The 19,588-nt window shown below is 41.3% G+C and overlaps 1 protein-coding gene across 7 annotated transcripts in view; it reads right to left on the reverse strand.

The window, feature by feature from the left end:
- Positions 1-19,588, reverse strand: part of ctnnd2b (catenin (cadherin-associated protein), delta 2b) — a 209,609-nt gene that overhangs the window by 80,904 nt on the left and 109,117 nt on the right. For 5 of the 7 annotated variants that reach the window (XM_063461033.1, XM_063461032.1, XM_063461031.1 and 2 more), the window contains 6 exons: positions 14,261-14,412; positions 13,862-14,035; positions 12,282-12,427; positions 6,594-6,844; positions 5,869-6,000; positions 2,916-3,228 (listed from right to left, as the gene is read on the reverse strand). In XM_063461033.1, coding sequence (XP_063317103.1) covers positions 2,916-3,228; positions 5,869-6,000; positions 6,594-6,844; positions 12,282-12,427; positions 13,862-14,035; positions 14,261-14,412 — 1,168 coding nt within the window. The remainder of the gene's footprint in view (positions 1-2,915; positions 3,229-5,868; positions 6,001-6,593; positions 6,845-12,281; positions 12,428-13,861; positions 14,036-14,260; positions 14,413-19,588) is intronic. The other 2 variants (XM_063461036.1, XM_063461034.1) reach the window with 1 other exon arrangement.

Raw genomic sequence — 19,588 nt, forward strand, 5'->3', positions numbered from 1 at the left:
ATCACTTTCCTTATTGGTCAAATAGCCCTTACACAGCCTGTTGAAAAACTGATGGTCCAACTAAACGCAAACAGGATGGGATGGCATGTTCCTGCAGGATGCTGTATTAGCCATGCTGGCTCAGTGTGCCCTCAATTTTGAATAAATCCCCAACAGTGTCACCAGCAAAACACCCCCACACCATCACAACTCCTCCTCCACGCTTCACAGTGGGAACCATGCATGTAGAAACCGTCCGTTCACCTTTTCTGCTTCACACAAAGACACGGCGGGCGGAACCAAAGATCTCCAATTTGGACATCAGCCCAAAGTACAGATTTCCACTGGTCTAATTGTCCATTCCTTGTTTTTCTTGGCCCAAACAAATCTCTTCTGCATGTTGCTTTTCCTTAGTAGTGTTTTCTTAGCAGCTATTTGACTATAAAGGCCTGATTCGCGTAGTCTCCTCTGAACAGTTGATGTAGATATGTGTCTGCTACTGGAACTCTGTGCTGCATTTATCTGGGTTCTAATCCTAGGTGATGCCAACTTGTGATTTTTGAAGCTGATGACTTGGATGAATTTCTCCTCAGAAGCAGAAGCAACTCTTGGTCTTTCTTTCCTGTGCCGGTCCTCATGTGAGCCAGTTTCGTCATAACGCTTGATGGTTTTTGCGACTGAACTTGGACACACATTGAAAGTTTTAGCAATTTTCCGGACTGACTGACCTTCAGTTCTTAATGTAATGATGGACTGTCGTTTCTCTTTACTTAGCTGACAAGGCATTGAAAACCATTTCAGGTGACTACATCCTAAAGCTCAATGACAGAAGGCCAAGGGTTTGCAGTGCAACGTAAAGGGTGGCTACTTTTAAGAATCTACAATATAAGACATATTTAGAGGTTTTTTTTATCAATTTTTTCTTTGCTACATAATTCCATACATCTTGGTTCATATGTTTGATGTCATCAGTTATGGATCTACAATGCAGAAAGTAGTAAAAATAAAGAAAAACCATTAATTGAGAAGGTGTGCCCAAACCTTTGAATGGTAGTAAATGTATATATACATACATTTACACAGTAAGTTTACCTTTTTGAAATAAATAACAAAATAAATTTTTTTTCACAATATTTTTGAGACATCAGTAGATGCATAAACTCTGTGTTCGCAAAACATGTAGGAACAATCCAGCATGTATGACTGTAGCGTGTGTGCACTTATAGGCTGTGCTGACCAATGGACCAATCTCCCAGAACCTGGACAGGTTAAATGAATAAGTCTGCTTCTACTCAATATTTACCTCACTGCCAATGAATCCCACACAAAAGGCAAAAAGCAGTAAACCTATGCTCTGGTATATCTTCTTTTTGGCCACAATGAGATAGTTTTTTCTTTTGTTTGATAGGGTGTTCTCCGGGACCTATTAAAAACCTCGGCCCTATTGTCCTTCATGACTTAGGGGCTGTATTGGGCACTCTCCTTCAGTGTTCTAAATACTTCTGCACCTATTAATAGAAAATACTGCTTACTAGAAGCTACAGTCCCTAGCAGCTTCAAGAAAAATAGTGTTTTATCTTCAAAGATCTGAAAGTCTTGATTGTGTTCAGCTGCTGAGCGTGTCAAAGAAAATGTAGAGAAGTCAGACGGTACAAACAAACAGTTTGAGCCTTTTTGAATGGGATTTTTTGACAGTAAGAAATATGTAGAATAACACCGGACCCTCCCTTTAACAAGCTACTCGTATGACTTTAGATGCCGCTTACATCTGCATGTCGTGAGCGTAAAGCAAAATGCCATGCATCAAAAGTCCTCCTTTAAATGTAGCAGTGCAGATGTGTTGAAGGTACACAACGATGATGCCAGAGCTAAAGAGTGACCAAACAAATGACGTGAGTGCAATGTGCACACAGAAATAAACACTTGGACAATGGGTGAATGTAAGAGCAATGACAACAACAACAGCAAAGAGAGCTAATGAAACAAAAAGATAGTTTGGAGTTTCTAAATTTCACAATAAGCAATTCAAGAGAAAGTGAGCTCCTCATTAGAGATATCAAATTTGTGGAAAAATAAACATATTTGCTGCTTATACCTGAACTAACATATCCCAAACAGACAGTTCAGCTTTAATTAGGCTACTTCTATTTCTGACAGCTAGTCTGTGCAGCCATTACAAAGAAGAGGCTAAAAAATAAAAGAGAAATCCAAGACAGTATTGGAATAGTATTTCAAACTTCATTTTAACTAGGACAAAAGAGTGATAAAAACAGCTATTACACTGTCTCTTTATGTGTCTCTAACTCTTTTTTTTAATGTGTCACTCTCTCTCTCTCTCTCAGACATCCACACTCATACAGAGATATCTCCTGGTCTAGAAGACGACTTCATGCAAACTTTCCGCATTAACTGTGTCTACCTGCTGCACAGAATGTGACTGATTGCCACTGACAGAGAGCCACTCCACTCCTAACAGCAACAGCAAACTCTTAAATTGGACCTAGAGGTGTGGACAGGCATTGGTACAACAGTGTGAACACGCCCCAACACCAGGCAAACTAGAGAGGACAGTGAAAGATGGGGCGTGATGTGTGCCTCATACTAAAGCCCAGATTCAGCCAGTCTTTTTCTGCACTCCACCGTCAAATCCTGACAGTCAATTATGTGCTGAGGTGCTGCAAACTGTGGGTGTCGCCATGTCGCACTTCCAGCTCTGACACCACGTTTGCGGCTTTCAATCAAACTCTTTTCTTCATTAAAAAAAGCTCAATGTTGCTCAGGTTAATGATACTATTGATATTTCCTTTAATAATTCATGTTTCACTTGGTGAATCTGGCCCTCAGTAAGTTTAGTGAAAAGTGGAAAGGGAGCAGAACGAAGGGTCTCATTAATAAGCCAGAGCTGATTCGAAGTGAAAATGGCCGTCTTTTCTCACCTTGGGTCCTTCTGGATGCTGTCCACTGATGGGGATCGGCCCAGCGCCGCCTCAGGGGGGAGGGCGGGGCCTGACTTGCTGTAAGGCGACTCGGTCGACGGACAGAACTGCAGAGTGCGGTACGGATTGGCGTAGTCGGCCGCCCCGCCTCCTGTGGCAAAGCTGCCTCTCTGGAAGGTGGCGGTGGCGCTCTGGCTTCCCGTTCGCTGTAAGGGGATTGGGTCGACACCGGGGGAGGGTGGGGCTAAAGTGGAAAGAGGAGCGTAGGGACAGAGCAGATAATTGAGGACCTCTTGGTACAACTGGTTCACCACTGGGATTTGATGTAGACGAGGAGGGCAGGGAGCAGGGGATCGCAACCAAACATGAGCACCAACACAAGGATGTACAAACACACATACGCACACAAGACCAGCACCAATGGAAGAAAGTGACACAGAAAAATAAGTGGAAGGAAAAGAATAAAAACAAAAAGCAAAAGTCATTAAAAAAAATAAAGAAAATAAACAGAAATAATGAAGTAGATAAGAAAATCAGAAACACACGTGAAACATGCATGCACCAGACCTCCCCCCTTCCCTTTAAAGCATAGCCAGATTGCACCAGTCATTAGATCACTATTCTGTCACCATGTCCTGCAGTGCACTCACCCACCAACCACAGCAATACTGGCCACCAGGGGATAAACGGTCCCCTTTTAGAGACCTACAAAGTCTGTGTGGCTTAGAAGGAAAAGGGTGGTTGCACCCTGTTGGAAACTCAATATTTAACACTTCTTTGTTAAGATTTAGGCACTCAAAATTTACTATGGACACGGTACTGAAACTAGCTCCTAATGTTTAAGAAAGCTATATTCATAAGGATAATCTGCTTGTTGAAAATGATGAGTTGCACAGCAGCAAGAAAACTATATAAATGCACACATATTAGATTCTTAGCTTTCTTTGTCTTTTGTTTAAAAAATATGTTAGTTTTACATTTTTTAGCTTGAGAAGTGCTGGTATAGGATTTTGTTAGCTTTGGAGAGATCCAAGCTAGCTGTTTTCCAATGCGTCAAGAACAGCTTTGAGCTCATTTGAAGCTAATTTGATGCTTGCTGTAGCTTCATATTTATTGTATGGAAGGCAGAGTGGCAAGAAAGACAGTTTGGCTGTTCATACTATTGAATACATTTGCAGTTTGTCAGACTAGCTCTAATAAATTTCCCATAGCGAGGGTCTGTAGCCTCAGGGCTGTTGCACACTTTGTGCAAAAACATCAAAACACTTTAACGCAGACCAGCGAAGGCCATTTACCATGTTTTACACACACACATGAATTATCTTCTCGTTAAACAGCAGTTTGGGAACCATTTGGGCACGACAGTCTTGAGCTTGCCCTGAGGGAGTTGTGCTGGGTCATTTCTTTGTGTGCGTGTGTGCGCAACTTGATAACTACAGGGACCTTATCAAGCCCTGAGGAAATTCACCTGTGATGTGAAATTTCCAAGTCTGCTCATCATATTGATGCTCTTTGAATTGACCTTGAAACATAGTCAGGCTTCAACAGAAGAAAAAAAAAACAGGTATCTGAAAAACAGTGTGGCGTTTGGCTGCTGTCGGGACTCGCATTCATACGCGCGCAGCTGGAGATGATGACTGAGCTATTTCGATGCATCAAAGCGGTTTATGCGTGTGTACGGGGAGCCAGCGTGACAGAAGTGACCTCAGATCTTTTAATTAGCAGAGTGAAACTATATTTTGGAAGGAAACTGACAGTAATTTTTCCTCTTTTTGCTGTGCACATCTCTTTATGGAAACGTTCACAGTTGAGACGACTGAACTGGCAGCACAGTATCAACAACATTTTAGGACACGGTTGATTTGCTTTGATTTCAAAGCACCCAAGCTAACGCCCATGGGATTAATTGAGATTAATTTTCAGCCTTGAAACTAATTAGTTAACAGACTGTGACTGAGAGACAAATTGCCATTGAGACCCCAATTGGATTTGCCTACCTGATATGGGAAAAAAAAGCGCTGCACGATCAGATGGAACCAGGAAATCTCTTATGTACATCAGCCTTTAATATAACAGCACACCATTACAAAACACCTGCCTTCTGAGAGGCACCAGGCTGTGCCTTTTTCCTGCTCTCTTTGTGAGGATTTTACAGACCTGTTCCTTTATAAAAGATATTTTCTCTCATAGTTACTCACTGATTTTTAAATCTAGATGATTCCCTGGGTGATTTACACACTGCAGTTATTTATGGTCGTGGACTTGTTTGAAGACGTTTTGGTGGCCGTCTTCGCAGCCACGGTATAATCAAGCCCAAGTGTTACTGCAGGTTCAAATAAGTCATTTACTAATTGCCGGTTGTTACTACAGGCTAAAAAAAACGAAGTCTCAGCTCACAGCGGGTGCTGCAGCTATTCAGCACTACAATTATTCCAAGTTAGAACACTTGGAAGAGACGCACAGCTGAAATCAAAGCATCACAAGCAGAGTGTTATTCTTCTATTCTGGGTTAATCTTGCACTAAATGCTAGAGCCTACATTTCCCACAATTCATCTCTTCCATTTACTTTACCTGACTGCTACTGTACATGTTTGTAACACACACTTCCCATTCACTCTCTATGTAACCAATGCAATGTATTCTGGTAGTGTCACCTTTTGAGAGGTGAGGCCCTCTTTAGTTGGACTTATTTTATAACACAGTGTGTTGTAAGTGAACCACCATGTTGGTTTTCTTTTGAAATGCGGGAACTGATTGTCCACATAAGGGTTTTGTCCAGTCAGTGTTTGCACTCCTGCCAGTCATCTCTTATCCCTGTCTAGTGGCTTGCTTATCAAAATTGGGGTAGATGCATCACATAAAAAACTCTGAAGCATCTCCCCCCCCCCCCCCAATCTTCTACAGGCACACTCCAAACACTGAACCGTCATATTTCCCTTCTCCGGATCTCACCTTGTCCTCTAATGTTAGGTTTGGTGTAGACTCTGTCTTCATAGATGGGGTCGATGTGGTGTTCAGGGGACTGCAGGGGTCGCAGTTCGGAGCCCAGGTGACTGTGCTGGCTGCTGTAGGAACCTCTGGACCCTGGAGAACGCAAGGCGGTGGAAGTTAGACATAGTGACAGATGGATGCATGTGTAGATTTATAAAAATATTCTCGTGGGATAACACTGAATGACAAATTCGACTACGAATGAAAATAAATGATGAAATGCATTAATAGATATGCTTTCATGTACTGGACAGCTTCTGCTCTAGTCATAAATAAAAAAATAGCCATTTACCCATTAGCCTAAAAGCAAAAGAATACACAATACATTAGGGATACTGTATGCTGGGGAAATGTTTAAAAAAACAAACAAATAAAGCAAACTTTATTTTGAATTTGAGGGTCTTATCTCATTTATTATAAAGAACATCTAATACACTTTAAATAACATCTTGACAAACTTTAGTCATTTGTTAACATTTGTTTACAAAGCTACAGGGGGAAAAAGGCCACAAATGTAGAAAATGTTTTATTCTGCCAAAAGAGAAGCTAAGAAAACCAAGACTAACTGAAATGCTAAATTAAAAATCTACGTGCTCAGGAAAAAAGTAGAAAATGAATGACTTGACAAGACTCGATGGCATTTGACAGAAACACACATAGAAAAGTAATCATAAAGGTTTCTTCACCTCTACCTGCCAGGCTACCAGGCCTTTGCAGGGTTGCGTTAGCGTACAGCTCGTGGGAAATCTTGTAGGTATCTGCTCCGATGTGATGCAGCATGCGCTTGGTGGGCGACAGGGTGGCGTAGCTCCCAACCGCAGAGCTAAGCTGGTGTATGGGTGACGAGGAGTGATTTCCCCCTGGAGAGGCTACCATGGGGAGCGGTGAGGACGAGCCGCCAGCACCTGATGCTACCATGTTGATGGGGGATGAGGTGCTGAGAGAGGCGGACACGGAAACTGTTGGACTTTTTGCGTGAACATATTGTTTTTTGTCTAGAATGAAATTTACATTCGTAAGCATAATAGAAATGAAAGAGCAAACATCAACCTAGATTAAGAGACAAAGATGAATAGCACAGTGTAAAACACAGATGCATTGATCATGGTGCAGCAGACATGCATATCTGAAGTTCTAATCTCACACAGAGTTTTGTGTACCCATCTACTGTTCTAGGCTGTCCTATTTGATTGCACCAAACAGAAGCATTCAGGCCTTTTTCAGACCTCACCTAAATAGTGAAACTTCACCAAACAGAGTAGTCAACAAAAAAGAGAAAAAGAAGAATAAAATCTGGCAAGCAAAGCGTCTGTAACTATAGCTACAGAGATCCATCATCCATGTATTTCCTTAATTGTTTCTCTACCATCTTAGGCGAGAGGTGTGGTGCACACTAGGCCGGTCGCCATCTGAGGGCTGACACAGACAGACAGGCACCCACTCACGCTCACACCAATTTAGAATCACCAGTTAAACTAACGAGGATGTCTTTGGAAATGGACTGCCAAAGGGTCAAATACAGCTCACTGGACAGTTTTTCAAAAATGTGTCCTGATCCAGTGTGAAACTAGATAAGGACACGTTATTAACCTTTTTTACTGCTATTCCTGGTGTGGTGATGTCAGCGTTACCCTAAACTACACAGCAGCTGAAAGTCAGGCTGTCGATGATCTTTTTTTTTTTTCTCAAGTTCTTTAAAGGAAAAAGTAGGCATTTGGGTTTAAAGGTAAATGCATTTAAAGGGAGGTTTTTCTTCATGGTTTTACCCACATCAAACTGCTTTATTTCACACCTCTGCTTTAATCCTTAAAGTCATGTTTATTTGTTCAGTAGCTGCCAAAACTGATCATTTCTGAATATTAAACAAGCACTATGAGTCCCTTGTGTATTAAATAGTATTCACTAAATTATATTAGTGGATACTTATATCAATTATTGGAAAATCAATGAGTAAATGAATACTCTGTTCCCTTTAATCACGTTTTATTTACCTTCAAATGGAGGTGAAATTTGATTTTAGCTTTTTTAATCATCAGTATTTTCTGCTGTTATTTTAACCTACATTTAAAGCCTGACTGGTAGCAGGCTTCCAAGCTATTACATTACACATATCATATTGCTAAATCCATGGTTATTGGTATATAATATATCATTCTAATAAGGGATTTGCTGTATACATTTCCCCCAAATGTATCATATTTTTTGGAAAGCATCTCTACTTGAATTTAAAATAAAATTCTGTGGGTTTGAACAACATTTGGCTCCACAGCATGAGCTTGTAAAGACTGGCCCACTAACAGTCTGCTACTTCATTAGGGGAGTTTTACTTTTAAATCTTTACTTTTCAGTAAAGATTTACTGATCATGCGTGGAGTGCTGAACCCTTCAATCGATCCGTCGAACTTTAAAGACAGGATGATGTAGCACCTTTATTTGTTTCCATTATAGAAAACATTCTATGCAAATCGTGACATTCCTGGATAAAAAAAAAAAAGTCTGGCAACAAGAAAAAATTTGATATCAAACTAACACGACTTATACATGCAAAACGATTCAGATGTGAAACAGAGGTCTCGTGTGTTTTTTTTAAACCTGAAATGTGAAGTCGTTGTTTAGTCAATTTCATAGGGATAACTAACGATTAAGAGCTCTTGCACACCTCTGGAAGCCTTAGCTGTGGTGCATCATTTTCTGGCATCTTCCCACAATGCACTGCAGTGATTTAAATAATTTTCCATCTCCTCACCGTTTTGTTTTTTTAATAGCAGTCAGTGAAAACTGGTTATCTGCACCAATTTCTACTCACCAACAGCCACAGACATGCTCTCTACTTTTAAGGTTAGACTCAAAACTTCCCATTTTGATAAGGTTATAGTCAGGCTCGGATCAGGTGACCCCAAAGCATCCGCTAATTATGCTGCTAGGTGATTCCCTGTGACACACTGAGCATTGTCTCAGTTACCGTTTAAAAAGGTGGTATTCAGAATACAGTTACTTTGTTGAAATAAATGGATTACACGGCGGTACTTTCCTGTTTCATATGTTAGGCTATGCCCTCTCTATTTTGGGTAATTCCACGCCGATGGAAACCCAAACAAAACACGCATTAAGAGGCTCTAATGCCTGTGTCTCAATCTCGCGGCCCGCATAATGACGTGAAGAAATATTTTTAAAAATTATTATTCAAAAAATTATTTAATACCAAGGCAGAGTGTTAGAGGCATAGCCCTAAAGAATGTAGCCTCGTGGGCAGTGTAGTCCGTGCTGCAGGGAGAATGGACTGCCATACCCGTTATGTGTCTGTGGCCACTGCAGCCAAGAAGAGTGCCTGACGAACCCAGCTGTAAGTAAGCTATTAAGACTCAACTGTACACTGTGTTCGTGTTTTCCTCCGGAAACAATAAGTTCCGTTGGAGCAGCCTTTCAACGCCTCTCTCTGTCTCTCGCAAGCAAAGTTGACCCAGACAACAAAGTAAAGCTAGTTTTCGGCTACGAGCCCGACACGAACCCGACGTATTAGTCAGAGGTCCCTTTACCGGGGTGGCTGTAGCTCAGGTGGCAGAGCAGGTCAGCCACTAATCAGAAGGTCGGTGGTTCGATCCCAGGCTGCCTCCTGGCTGCATGCCAAATATCTTTGGGCAAGATACTAACCCCATGTTTGCCTACTGGTGGTGGTCAGAGGGCCCGGTGGCGCCAGTGTCCGGCAGCCTCGCCTCTGTCAGTGCGCCCCAGGGCAGCTGTGGCTACAATGTAGCTGGCCATCACCAGTGTGTGAATGGGTGAATGACTGAATGTAGTGTAAAGCGCTTTGGGACTAAGTAAAGCGCTATACAAATGCAGGCTATTTACCATTTTTACTATGGTTCGGAGCCGCGGACCTGTTTTATATACGCGCGGAATAGTTTTCTATACGAGATCGCTGCAAAAAGTGCAGCCTTAATTTTATATTAAGATTTAAGATTTAAAAATCTAGTTGGTATTGGTATGGTGAGTATTCTTCAGTAATATTAATAATTCACACAGCAATAGTACATTCATGTAGTTGTAAAAAAGCATGGTAATATATTAAGTAATCCAAAGTATTCTGTTACGTTACTCTCATTGAGTAGCGTAACAGAATACGTTACAAAATACATTTTGGGGCATGTATTCTGTAATCTGTAGTGGAATACATTTTAAAAGTAACCTTCCCAACACTGAGTATAAAACGCAAATGTTGTTGTGATTTGGCACCATATAAAACCCCCCCCAACAAACTTGAATTGAGCTGAACTGTTTATGATTTTACTCCAGCGTGTACATGGCTGCTAATTCGGCCCTTTCCCCATTGCAGCAGGCCACCTAGAACTCGATTTTCCAGTGCAAGTCAGAGCACAGACATGCAAATTCACATATTCTAAATGTCTCTTGCATAAAGGCAGAACCGTACAGCAGAGAGAGCCCCTGCTGCTTGCTTGGCTCGGTCAAACACCTTTCGTGACAAGGAATTAATAAAGCCTACCAACAGTACACAGAGTATTCTGTCATCTGTGTGTCCCCATTCTCAGTCCAAGCTGTACAGAGGAAAGACTCTTTCAAGTGCCATAACCTGCTGTGATCATCTACAGTAAGATCATTTACAATTTGGTAAATTAACAGCAGTGAGCATGTTTGTACCCATTTGTACCTCTGTTGTTGCTTTTGTCAGTTGCTGTGGCAGGATGTGTGAATCTGTTAATGTTCATCTTGGTGCTGGTACATTACCTCTGATGATGCACGGTGCAGTGAAAAAGAATCTGCCCCATGATTTCTTAGATTTTTTGCATATTTATCACATTTACTTGTTTCAGGTCATAACACAATTTTTAACATTAGACAGAAATAACCCGAGTAAATACAAAATACTGTTGTTGTTGTTTTTAAATTGATTTAACCTATTCAGGGGGGAAAAAACTATCCAGTTCTAAATGACCCTGTGTGGAAAACTGACTGTCCCTCCTTGTTAAATTAACACATTTTCTGGAAATCTGAGTTCAATTCCACTGGCCACACTCAGGCCTGATAACTGCTGGACCTGTTCAATCAAGAAATGACTTAAAAAGAAAGTGAAGTAGGCTAAAAGAGCTCAAAAAGCAACACATCATCCCACAATCTTAAAGAAGCAGCAGAAAAACAAAGTTAATTGACATCTGTCACCTTGTAAAGAGTTACAAAACCACTTTTTAGGCTTTGGGGCTTCAGCGAACCACAGTGAGAGTCATTACCTACAAATGAAGAACACTTGAAACATTGGTGAACCTTCCCAGGTCTACCAAAATTACTCCAAGAGCATATTGATGACTCATCCAGGAGGTCACACTAGAGCCCGGAACAACATCTATAGAACCGCAGGCCTCAGGTAAGGTCAGAGTTCATGATTCAACAGTAAGAAGGAGACTGGACAAAAATGGCATCCATGGGAGAGTTCCAAGGAACAAGAACACAAAGGCTCATCCCACATTTGCCAAAAAACTTTGTGATGAGTTTCAAGACTTTTGGGAAAATATTCTGTTGACTAACATGACAAAAGGTTTGAGTCCTGTTACATCGGCTGTAAAACTAACAGCATTTTGTAAAAACAGCATCATACCAACAGTCAAACATGGTGGAGGTAGCTACAAAACCTGGATGACTTACTGTAACAAAACATGAATTCTCCAAATACTTTATCACGGCACTGTATAACACTTAAAGTGTACAGGGCCTATTTTGTGACCATGGGATAGGCCAAGCCTATTGAGTTTCTCTGTGCCCCTCCACTTTGGGATTTTACTTCTCAGGTAGGTCCCCAAGACATAAACTGCATAAACTGGTAAGTTAGTAAGTAAAGTAAGTAAAGTTTTATTTACATAGCACCTTTCTAGACAAAAGGTCACAAAGTGCTTCACACAGAGATAACAAGGTATAAAACAAAAACAGACAAAAAGTTAAGGAAATGCAATTCTAAAATAATGTATTTTTAGTTGTTTTTAAAAGAGACTAGTGAGTCCACGGATCTTAAGCTCGGAGGGAGAGAGTTCCACAGTCTGGGGGCCACAGTGGCAACAGCTCCGTCTTCCTTAGTTCTCAGCCTTGTATGCTGAATAACAAGTAGGCCCTGATCACGTGACCTCAGGGACCTGCTAGGGACATAGGGCTATAGAAGTTCAGTGATGCAGGCTGCTGCTTGTCCATGAAGAGCTCTAAATGTCAGAACCAGAATCTTAAAATGGACTCTGAATTCAATGGGGAGCCAATGCAGCTGTATTAGCAACGGTGTCACATGTGAGTACTTCGAGGATTTGGTCAGAAGCCTTCGGTTAGTAAAGATATATTCTTCAAATCGATGTATAATTTGTGTATAGTGTCAGACCAACCTGTAGGATTTGGCGAGTCGGCTGGGTGATTGTTTGGGTGAGGACACTCTCTGTAGCGTGGCGTAGCTGGGCATGTCAGCAGAGGCTGATCCCAGGCGCTGCAGCTTAGTAGGAGATCCCACCGCCTGCAGAGGGGAGCTCACGCGCTGCAATGCAAGATTTGTAATTCATTAATTGGGAATGTCACTCACATTAAATATTCATCCTCTCTTCTTATTCCTATCATTACTTCCATAGAGATGAACAACTCCCCCCCCAGAGCTGGAAAACCAGAGAGCAGAAACTCTAATCCGTGATAACATCCTGATGAAGAGCTCTGGGTTATCAGACCAAACATGAAGTCACGACTGTAAACTTTTACAACCAAATGAACTTGAAATGCAGCCGTGAGCAACGGGCCGCCAAATGAAGTTCCCTCAGAATTGAATTGGTTGAACAAATATTTCCAATGCCTTTCAGCTGCAGAGCTAAAGGGACAATTTAAAACACCGTTAATTTGGACGAGCGCGGTCAAGTCGTGATACACTGGAAAAGTGAAGGTAAATCAGTTTAAATGTTCAACAGACTTACAATAAAGAATTATAAAAAATGAACTAATGAGTGAACAGTAGTGTAAATCGCCACCTGTTACAGCACTTGTTAGTGTAAGTTTGATGTTTTTTGGTTTTTCCCTGTGGCAGCCAACAACCAGAAGGCTGCACACTTTCTAATAATCACTGTTAAATGAATAAATAAATCAGAATCATGGGTAATTAATCCTAAAGTTAATTAAATTGTTATTTGACTGTTTCCGAAGCAATGAAATGATATTGATAACCTCTAACTATAGTGATGATAGCATATGTATGTATTAATGTCTTTATGCACACGTTCTCTTCCTTAATGGGAATCTGAACAAAGCTTTGCATGGACATCGTCACACATGCAGTGATCATGTAACTGCGAATGCGATGTTACGTTCTCACGTGTCACGTTTAACGTAATAACTTTATAGTTACCAAAATTACAGAAATAAAGTCAACTAAACGGGACTTTGTAGTAACAGTTCCTGCAAGAATAACGATAATTTATGTAAAAGAAAGAGCGGGCTCAGTTTGGATACCTTTGCAATAGACACTGACACCATCCACTGAATATGTAAGACACATTCTGCTTCACAGGTTTTTCTCCACAAACATGTTGAGCAACATAAGGTCGAATGTTGAATTTGTTCAGTGGTTCTGAGATTTTAACATTTGTTAACAAAAGCTTTTTCTGTCTCTCTTTTGTGGGTTTGTCAGCGGGATGTGTGAAAAATGGACACGTAATTTGGCAGAGATTTGGTGGCCTTTGCCACAACGATTACCCGAACAATGCTTGCTGACTCTGTGTTGAAAACCTGTGAAAATACTACAGCTTGTATCTTTTGAGATCAATGGAAGCAGCTTGAATTTGACTTCAGTATTAGTGCATTAGAAATTATCCAATCGCTACATGAAACCCTTCAATACACTTTGGTTGCAGCGTGTACAGGAGCAGTGGAGAACGCATCAGTCACACAACAACTGAAGCATCATAGTAATACCTTTAGGGATATGTACCTGTGCAGGCAAAGTGGCACACGAGTAATACATGGATGGTCCAGCAGGTGCAGGTCCGCCCTCTGTGGACATGTGGAAAGCGCTGCCAAAGGCCTGCTGGGCAAATGAGTCTCTCTGGGACTGTGAAGGAGAGTCTGTGCCTGCTAACTGGGCAGCTGCACGGCTGGATGTCACCTGAAGACGGGTGGAGGGAAGAAACATAAGACGGATGAGGGGAAGAAGGGGTCACACAGAGAGGGAGAAAGGAAGGGGGAGACAGATGTGAATGAAGATGTAAGAGGACAAGAAAGGAGGGTGAAGAAGAGCGCACAGGTTAGGAGGACACGGGACAGGAGACACAAAGAAGACAGAGGGCTGGAGAAAGGGCATTTGGAGAAGGTAAATCAGAGGAACAAGCACCTGGTTGTAGCTGTGGACTGCTCCTCCGATTTGCCCACTGCGGCCTGGGACTGATTCTCCAAGTGTCAGCCCTTGATTACTATGGTAACCAGCTGCTGCATAGGCATCTTGGTTGTTAAGCTGTAAAGCGCTTTGGGACAGGAGTCCTTGTCCTGATGGGAAAAATGAAAAAGAGTCGAATTAATAAGGGTGATGAGCACTGGCCAAGGACGTGGTTACTGAGCCTGCACAATGTGCAAATTTTTTAAGGAGAAAAATCCTGTTCATTAAATTCATTAAAATGATCTTTAAAGATAGGAAAAAAGAAGAATCTGGGTTAGCAGTCTGAAGAAAGCTAAAATGATTTACACGAAATTTTTTGACCAGTGTCAAAAGCCACCTTACAAACAGACTTTATTTCTGTCAAGCTGCTTTTATGTAACTGTTTTCAAATGACTCTTACTTTCTACAACAGTCAGTCTTTGTGTAAAGACTTCGTCTGTTCGTGGCCTTGAAGGCATTCTGTAACCTACTTTACATCCCACGTGTTATACAATGTATTTCTTTTTTATGGGAGAAAGACTAAACGTGAATACAACAAGCAGGACTGTGTTGGTCTGTAACAGACCTTGAAATGAAGAATAGAGAAAGGAAGAAGCACACTGAAGGCTGAAATGGGATGAAACAGATTTACTTATCGTCCTGTTTTAAGACATCCACTTGCTTTTTACCCACTATGTTATTCTGGCCTCTCTCCACTCTCTTCCAGTCATGCTCCATGACCCTTAAATCTCACTCTATTCCTGACCTCCATTTAAAACACACTCTTTTCCTGCCTCTATCAGTTCCTTTATTGCTCTCGACGACCTGAGTGTCTCTCCCTCTCTCTCTCTCCATTCCATCTGCCTGTATAATTCAGCAGGGAGAGCGACACAAAAGTGTTAGAATGAGGCCAACAATGAAACTTTCACAAACTCACTCAAGGATGCACTGAAATAATCCATTTTCATTTGCTGTGAAAAAGTAAAACTTGTGGCTTCATAAATAAAAAATGAAGTGTAGTTAGTGAAAAGTTCTTTTTTTATTTTTGAAAAAAAGACTGGTAGCACTCTTAACTACTAGTTTAATATGACGCTAGTGGGTGGAGTGGGTTAAGGCGGCATTAAGGGAGCATTCACGTGTAAGGACTGTTTTAACATTCGATGGTGGGTGTGGCAGATGTTCAGCAGGGTATTTTTACTGGTGCTACTTTTAGAGAGATAACCAGAGTGGTGGTGGTCAACAGGTTTGCCTTTCAAAGGGCAATCATCATCTCAACATAAGAATAATAATCATAGCATCAAGGACTCACAAATGTAAGCGCATTCCTGGAAAGGGATTGACGAAACTGCCGGAATGGGTGTAAGGGGGATGTACAAAGAAGTGGGAAAACTTGAGGGACAAAATATGGCTGCCCCTGAGAAAACAAGAAAGGTCCCCACTTTGATAATTAGAGGAAACACAAACCCAGCCTAAAGGCACTCACGAGCTAGAATACTCCTCATGTCCGTCGCAAGTCTGGAAAAATGAGAGCATTGCATCAGGAATGGAGCCTGGTGTTAAAAAATAATCAAATATAAGATCTCATCTGCTGCAGCCCCTTTATGGAAATTAGGGAGTAGGCAAAAGAAGGCACAGCAGTGCCGTAGCAATAGTCATTTATGGCAAGGACACAACACCTTCATTAGCAACTAGTATGAGCCAAGCTATCTGCCTAACTGCCAACAACAAAGTCAGGCAGGTACTGCACAAGAACCTACCTCATTGTCTCTGAATAGTTTCATAATGTGATTTGATCGAATAGAAGACTGTGATTTTATTGCTGGCATTGGCTTGAAAAGTTTAGCTAAACTTTTCAGCACAAGCAGAACGATTCAAGTTTGCAAGACATCGCTCACCTCTATTAGTCTATCAGCGCCTGTGTAATTAACAACAGAGTGCTGGTTTTAGGGGTTTTTCCTTCTTTAAGACCAGCACTTTTCCACAGGTCCTGGTCGATTTTTTAAAGATGCCAAGACAGTTTAATTCTGCAACATTTTGGATATTGAAATGAATTACCTTCACTAAGCACCATGGTGAGTGAATTTTCAAAGCCCAACTACTTCATAAATGCTGCTTTGGGATGCCAGTTTACTGAATGCTGACTTTTACAGGGTCAGAAAACCAGCAGCTCCAAGCTAACTGAAGGTAAGATAATAAAAAATTGCTTAAACGTCAGGCTTAGTTAACCCTCCGCTGGCTGTGTGAACTAACTGGTAAGATAGTAACTGGTAACTGGTAACTAACTGGTAAGTTGCTTTCAGTCTTCAGGGAGAAAAAAAAATAGTGGTTTGACTAGATCCAGCCATCATCAACAACACTAAAACATCATCTCATGACAATGTGCAAAGGATCCACTGCCAACACTCTGGACCCAGACACTACAGAACAACCCCAAATACTGAACTACAAAATATAATCTCGTGATTGACTAGTGCTTCTTCCCCTCAGCTGTTACAAGGCGAGCTTATACAGGTATTTGGACACTTTTATAAATAGTAAATGCGCTAAATGACCTTTAACCTCATAAGATAATAGTCTAGTCTTAACAGCCTTTGAACTGACACGAAAGCATACATAACAGGTTCTAGATTTACATTTAAAGGGTTGATTCAATCTCTCAAGAGTTTATCCATCATGATTAGAAATATTAAAAAACTAATTTAAGACCTTTTACTTTGTTGTATTTTTTATTAAGGCTCTACAAACACAAAGTAGCGTCACACTGATAATTAAATCAATTTTACACATTATCAGTCTTAACACGTCGTTCCACATCATAACACTTTATTTTTTATGACAGCAGCCAATTTGTGAACATAAAAGTTTTAGATCAGTATTTCAAATAATACAGAAATGGAGCAAGTGACGCAAAAAGTCATAATCCTTGTTGGCCAAGACATGTTTAGGTGTCTGGAACAACATTTAAAATGCATCTACATGGACGCTATTTTTATGTCTCCATGTTTAATAGGGAATGGCATAGCGAGTCAGAAAGAGAGGCAGGGTTAACTAGCTGACGACAGCGTTAGAGCAGAGTTAAATAGGTTAACAGCAGGTTTACGCTATCTTACAGCCAAAGCATAATGACATTAAATGCTTCACTGCTAATTTTACATGCAGCCTCATTAGGGCTTCTAAAGCGTTTGCAGTCTTGTGATTTACACATGGACCATTTCATTTCCAGTGTAAACATGCAAACATGCGTAGACTGTGACACATAACACAGACTCACGCGGCACAGAGGCATGAAACATAATCACAAAAGCATCTAGAAAGCAGCAAATGAGAATGTTAAGGGAATAATTTGGGAAGAGGAGGGCGGGAGCTGCTTGTACGACAGCCAAAACCCTCCCATCTCTCTTATTAAAGTGCTGTTTCATTTTTGATGCAACCTTGATTAATTCACTTTGGTGATGATAGCAATAATGTTCCTAATAAACGGCTTTAATTACAGAAATTAAACTTTTTTTAGCCAACAAGGTATTTTTAAAAAAACGGTGTCCCGTTGTAGCTGCAGCGTTGCATGCATGTATGAGCAGATATACTAGATTACGTTCCCTTTATTCTGGCAAAATAACTAACTGCAGCCATGTTTATTAAATTTTTAGCACTCAGTACTCTCAAAGGAGTTCTTGAGCTGTCCTCTGTCAGCAGTGGCTGTTCCTTTAATCTCCGCTTGTGTCACTTTTTTTGCCAGCAGTCTAAGAATCAAACCAAGAACGGCGCACGAGACAAAACCAAGAAACGTTGCTTGTTTGTGATTATTAAAGAAGAGAGAAATCTTAGTGCCGGCGGTCCATAACCACTGCACGAGGCAGATAAAGCCAGCAGCTAACGGCAAAAGGAGTCACTCTGGATAAAAGGGTTGCAAAATAAAGCACGACCAAAGTGAAAAGTCACATTAAAGTACAGAGAATGGCTGCAGGCGGAGTAGCTGGTGATTCTGCATAATTTAAAATGTGATATCAAGCTAAGGGTGCTGGCTGAGTTTACTGGGTCGAGGCCTCAGTGTCCAATATGCTCATCTTCCGAGAGTACACACGTATATGCATACACAGGCTTAAAACACACACACACACACACACACACACACACACACACACACACACACACACACACACACACACACACACACACACACACACACACACACACACATTGTGAAATGAAGGAATTTGTACTCCAGGCCTGTTTGAGATCAATTCACACACTCTCATGCACAGAAGAGTCAAATGTGTGTGTGCAAGGCCAGGAGATATTTTCCACAGTTTTTCTTTGCCACTTTAGGTGTGTTTCATATGGCTAGTGGAGCCTTTAAGGAAACAAAGGGCCTCATAAATACATTATTACTCATATGGCACAACACTAAAGGCTCCACTCATTCCGTCTGATCTAAGTGAGTGTGTGTAGGAAAAGATAGGGGTGTATTAGTGTAGTAGCAGGAAAGTAATGGGGTCCTGTAAGAAGGTCTCTGCTTGTACATTTTAATATCTATTCAGAGCTGAGTGAACAGACACATGCACACTTGGATCCCTCCTGCCCCCGTGATCTCATGCATGAACACTGAGCACATTTGCATATACCTGCATCTACGGAGTCGTGCACATTCTGACCTCTTTTCTCTTTTCTGTCACGCACGCAGACCCAAAGAGCTTTTCTTCGTGACCAGACTTCTCGATTGACATGTTTTAATATTTCATGAGGTGGTCTATATTTAGATGCCCATTAGAGGCACGTCGAGTCTGCAACACAAATGAAACTGCATGCACGGTCCCAAATAGCTGCTTGCAACACAGCCGCAAACACCGGCATGAAGCAGCGTGAAGACAATCGGTGCACTCTGCTGCTGTGTCACATTAATCTGCTCAGCAGCTCGAGTAAAAGGCATGGATTCTGCTGCTGCAGTGGGCATGGGTTACAGGTGTGTGTGTGTGTGTGTGGGCGTATGTAAACATCTCTTCATTTGTCATATAGGTATTATATTTCCTATGCATGCATGTGCTTGGCTGTGTGCTAAGTAGTATGTACTTTTAACTAAACGAGACGAAATAAACATGTAAGTGCAACCGGCAAACAGCCCTCATAGGTGTGGTTAGTTTAGTTTTACGAGTGAGTTAAAAAAGCTGTTCTGGTTTTCTAAACAAGGGCGGAGTCAGTTCGTTTCAATATCAAGAGCAAAAACACAACAGGCTTTTTTTCAATGTTAAATATTGGAGCAGCTAGCAGTAAATCACACGTCACAAACCTTGGTAAATCAGTTTGCGCGCT

The sequence above is a fragment of the Pelmatolapia mariae genome, linkage group LG18 (assembly GCF_036321145.2).
Source record: "Pelmatolapia mariae isolate MD_Pm_ZW linkage group LG18, Pm_UMD_F_2, whole genome shotgun sequence".
In the NCBI taxonomy this organism is placed as follows: Eukaryota; Metazoa; Chordata; class Actinopteri; order Cichliformes; family Cichlidae; genus Pelmatolapia; species Pelmatolapia mariae.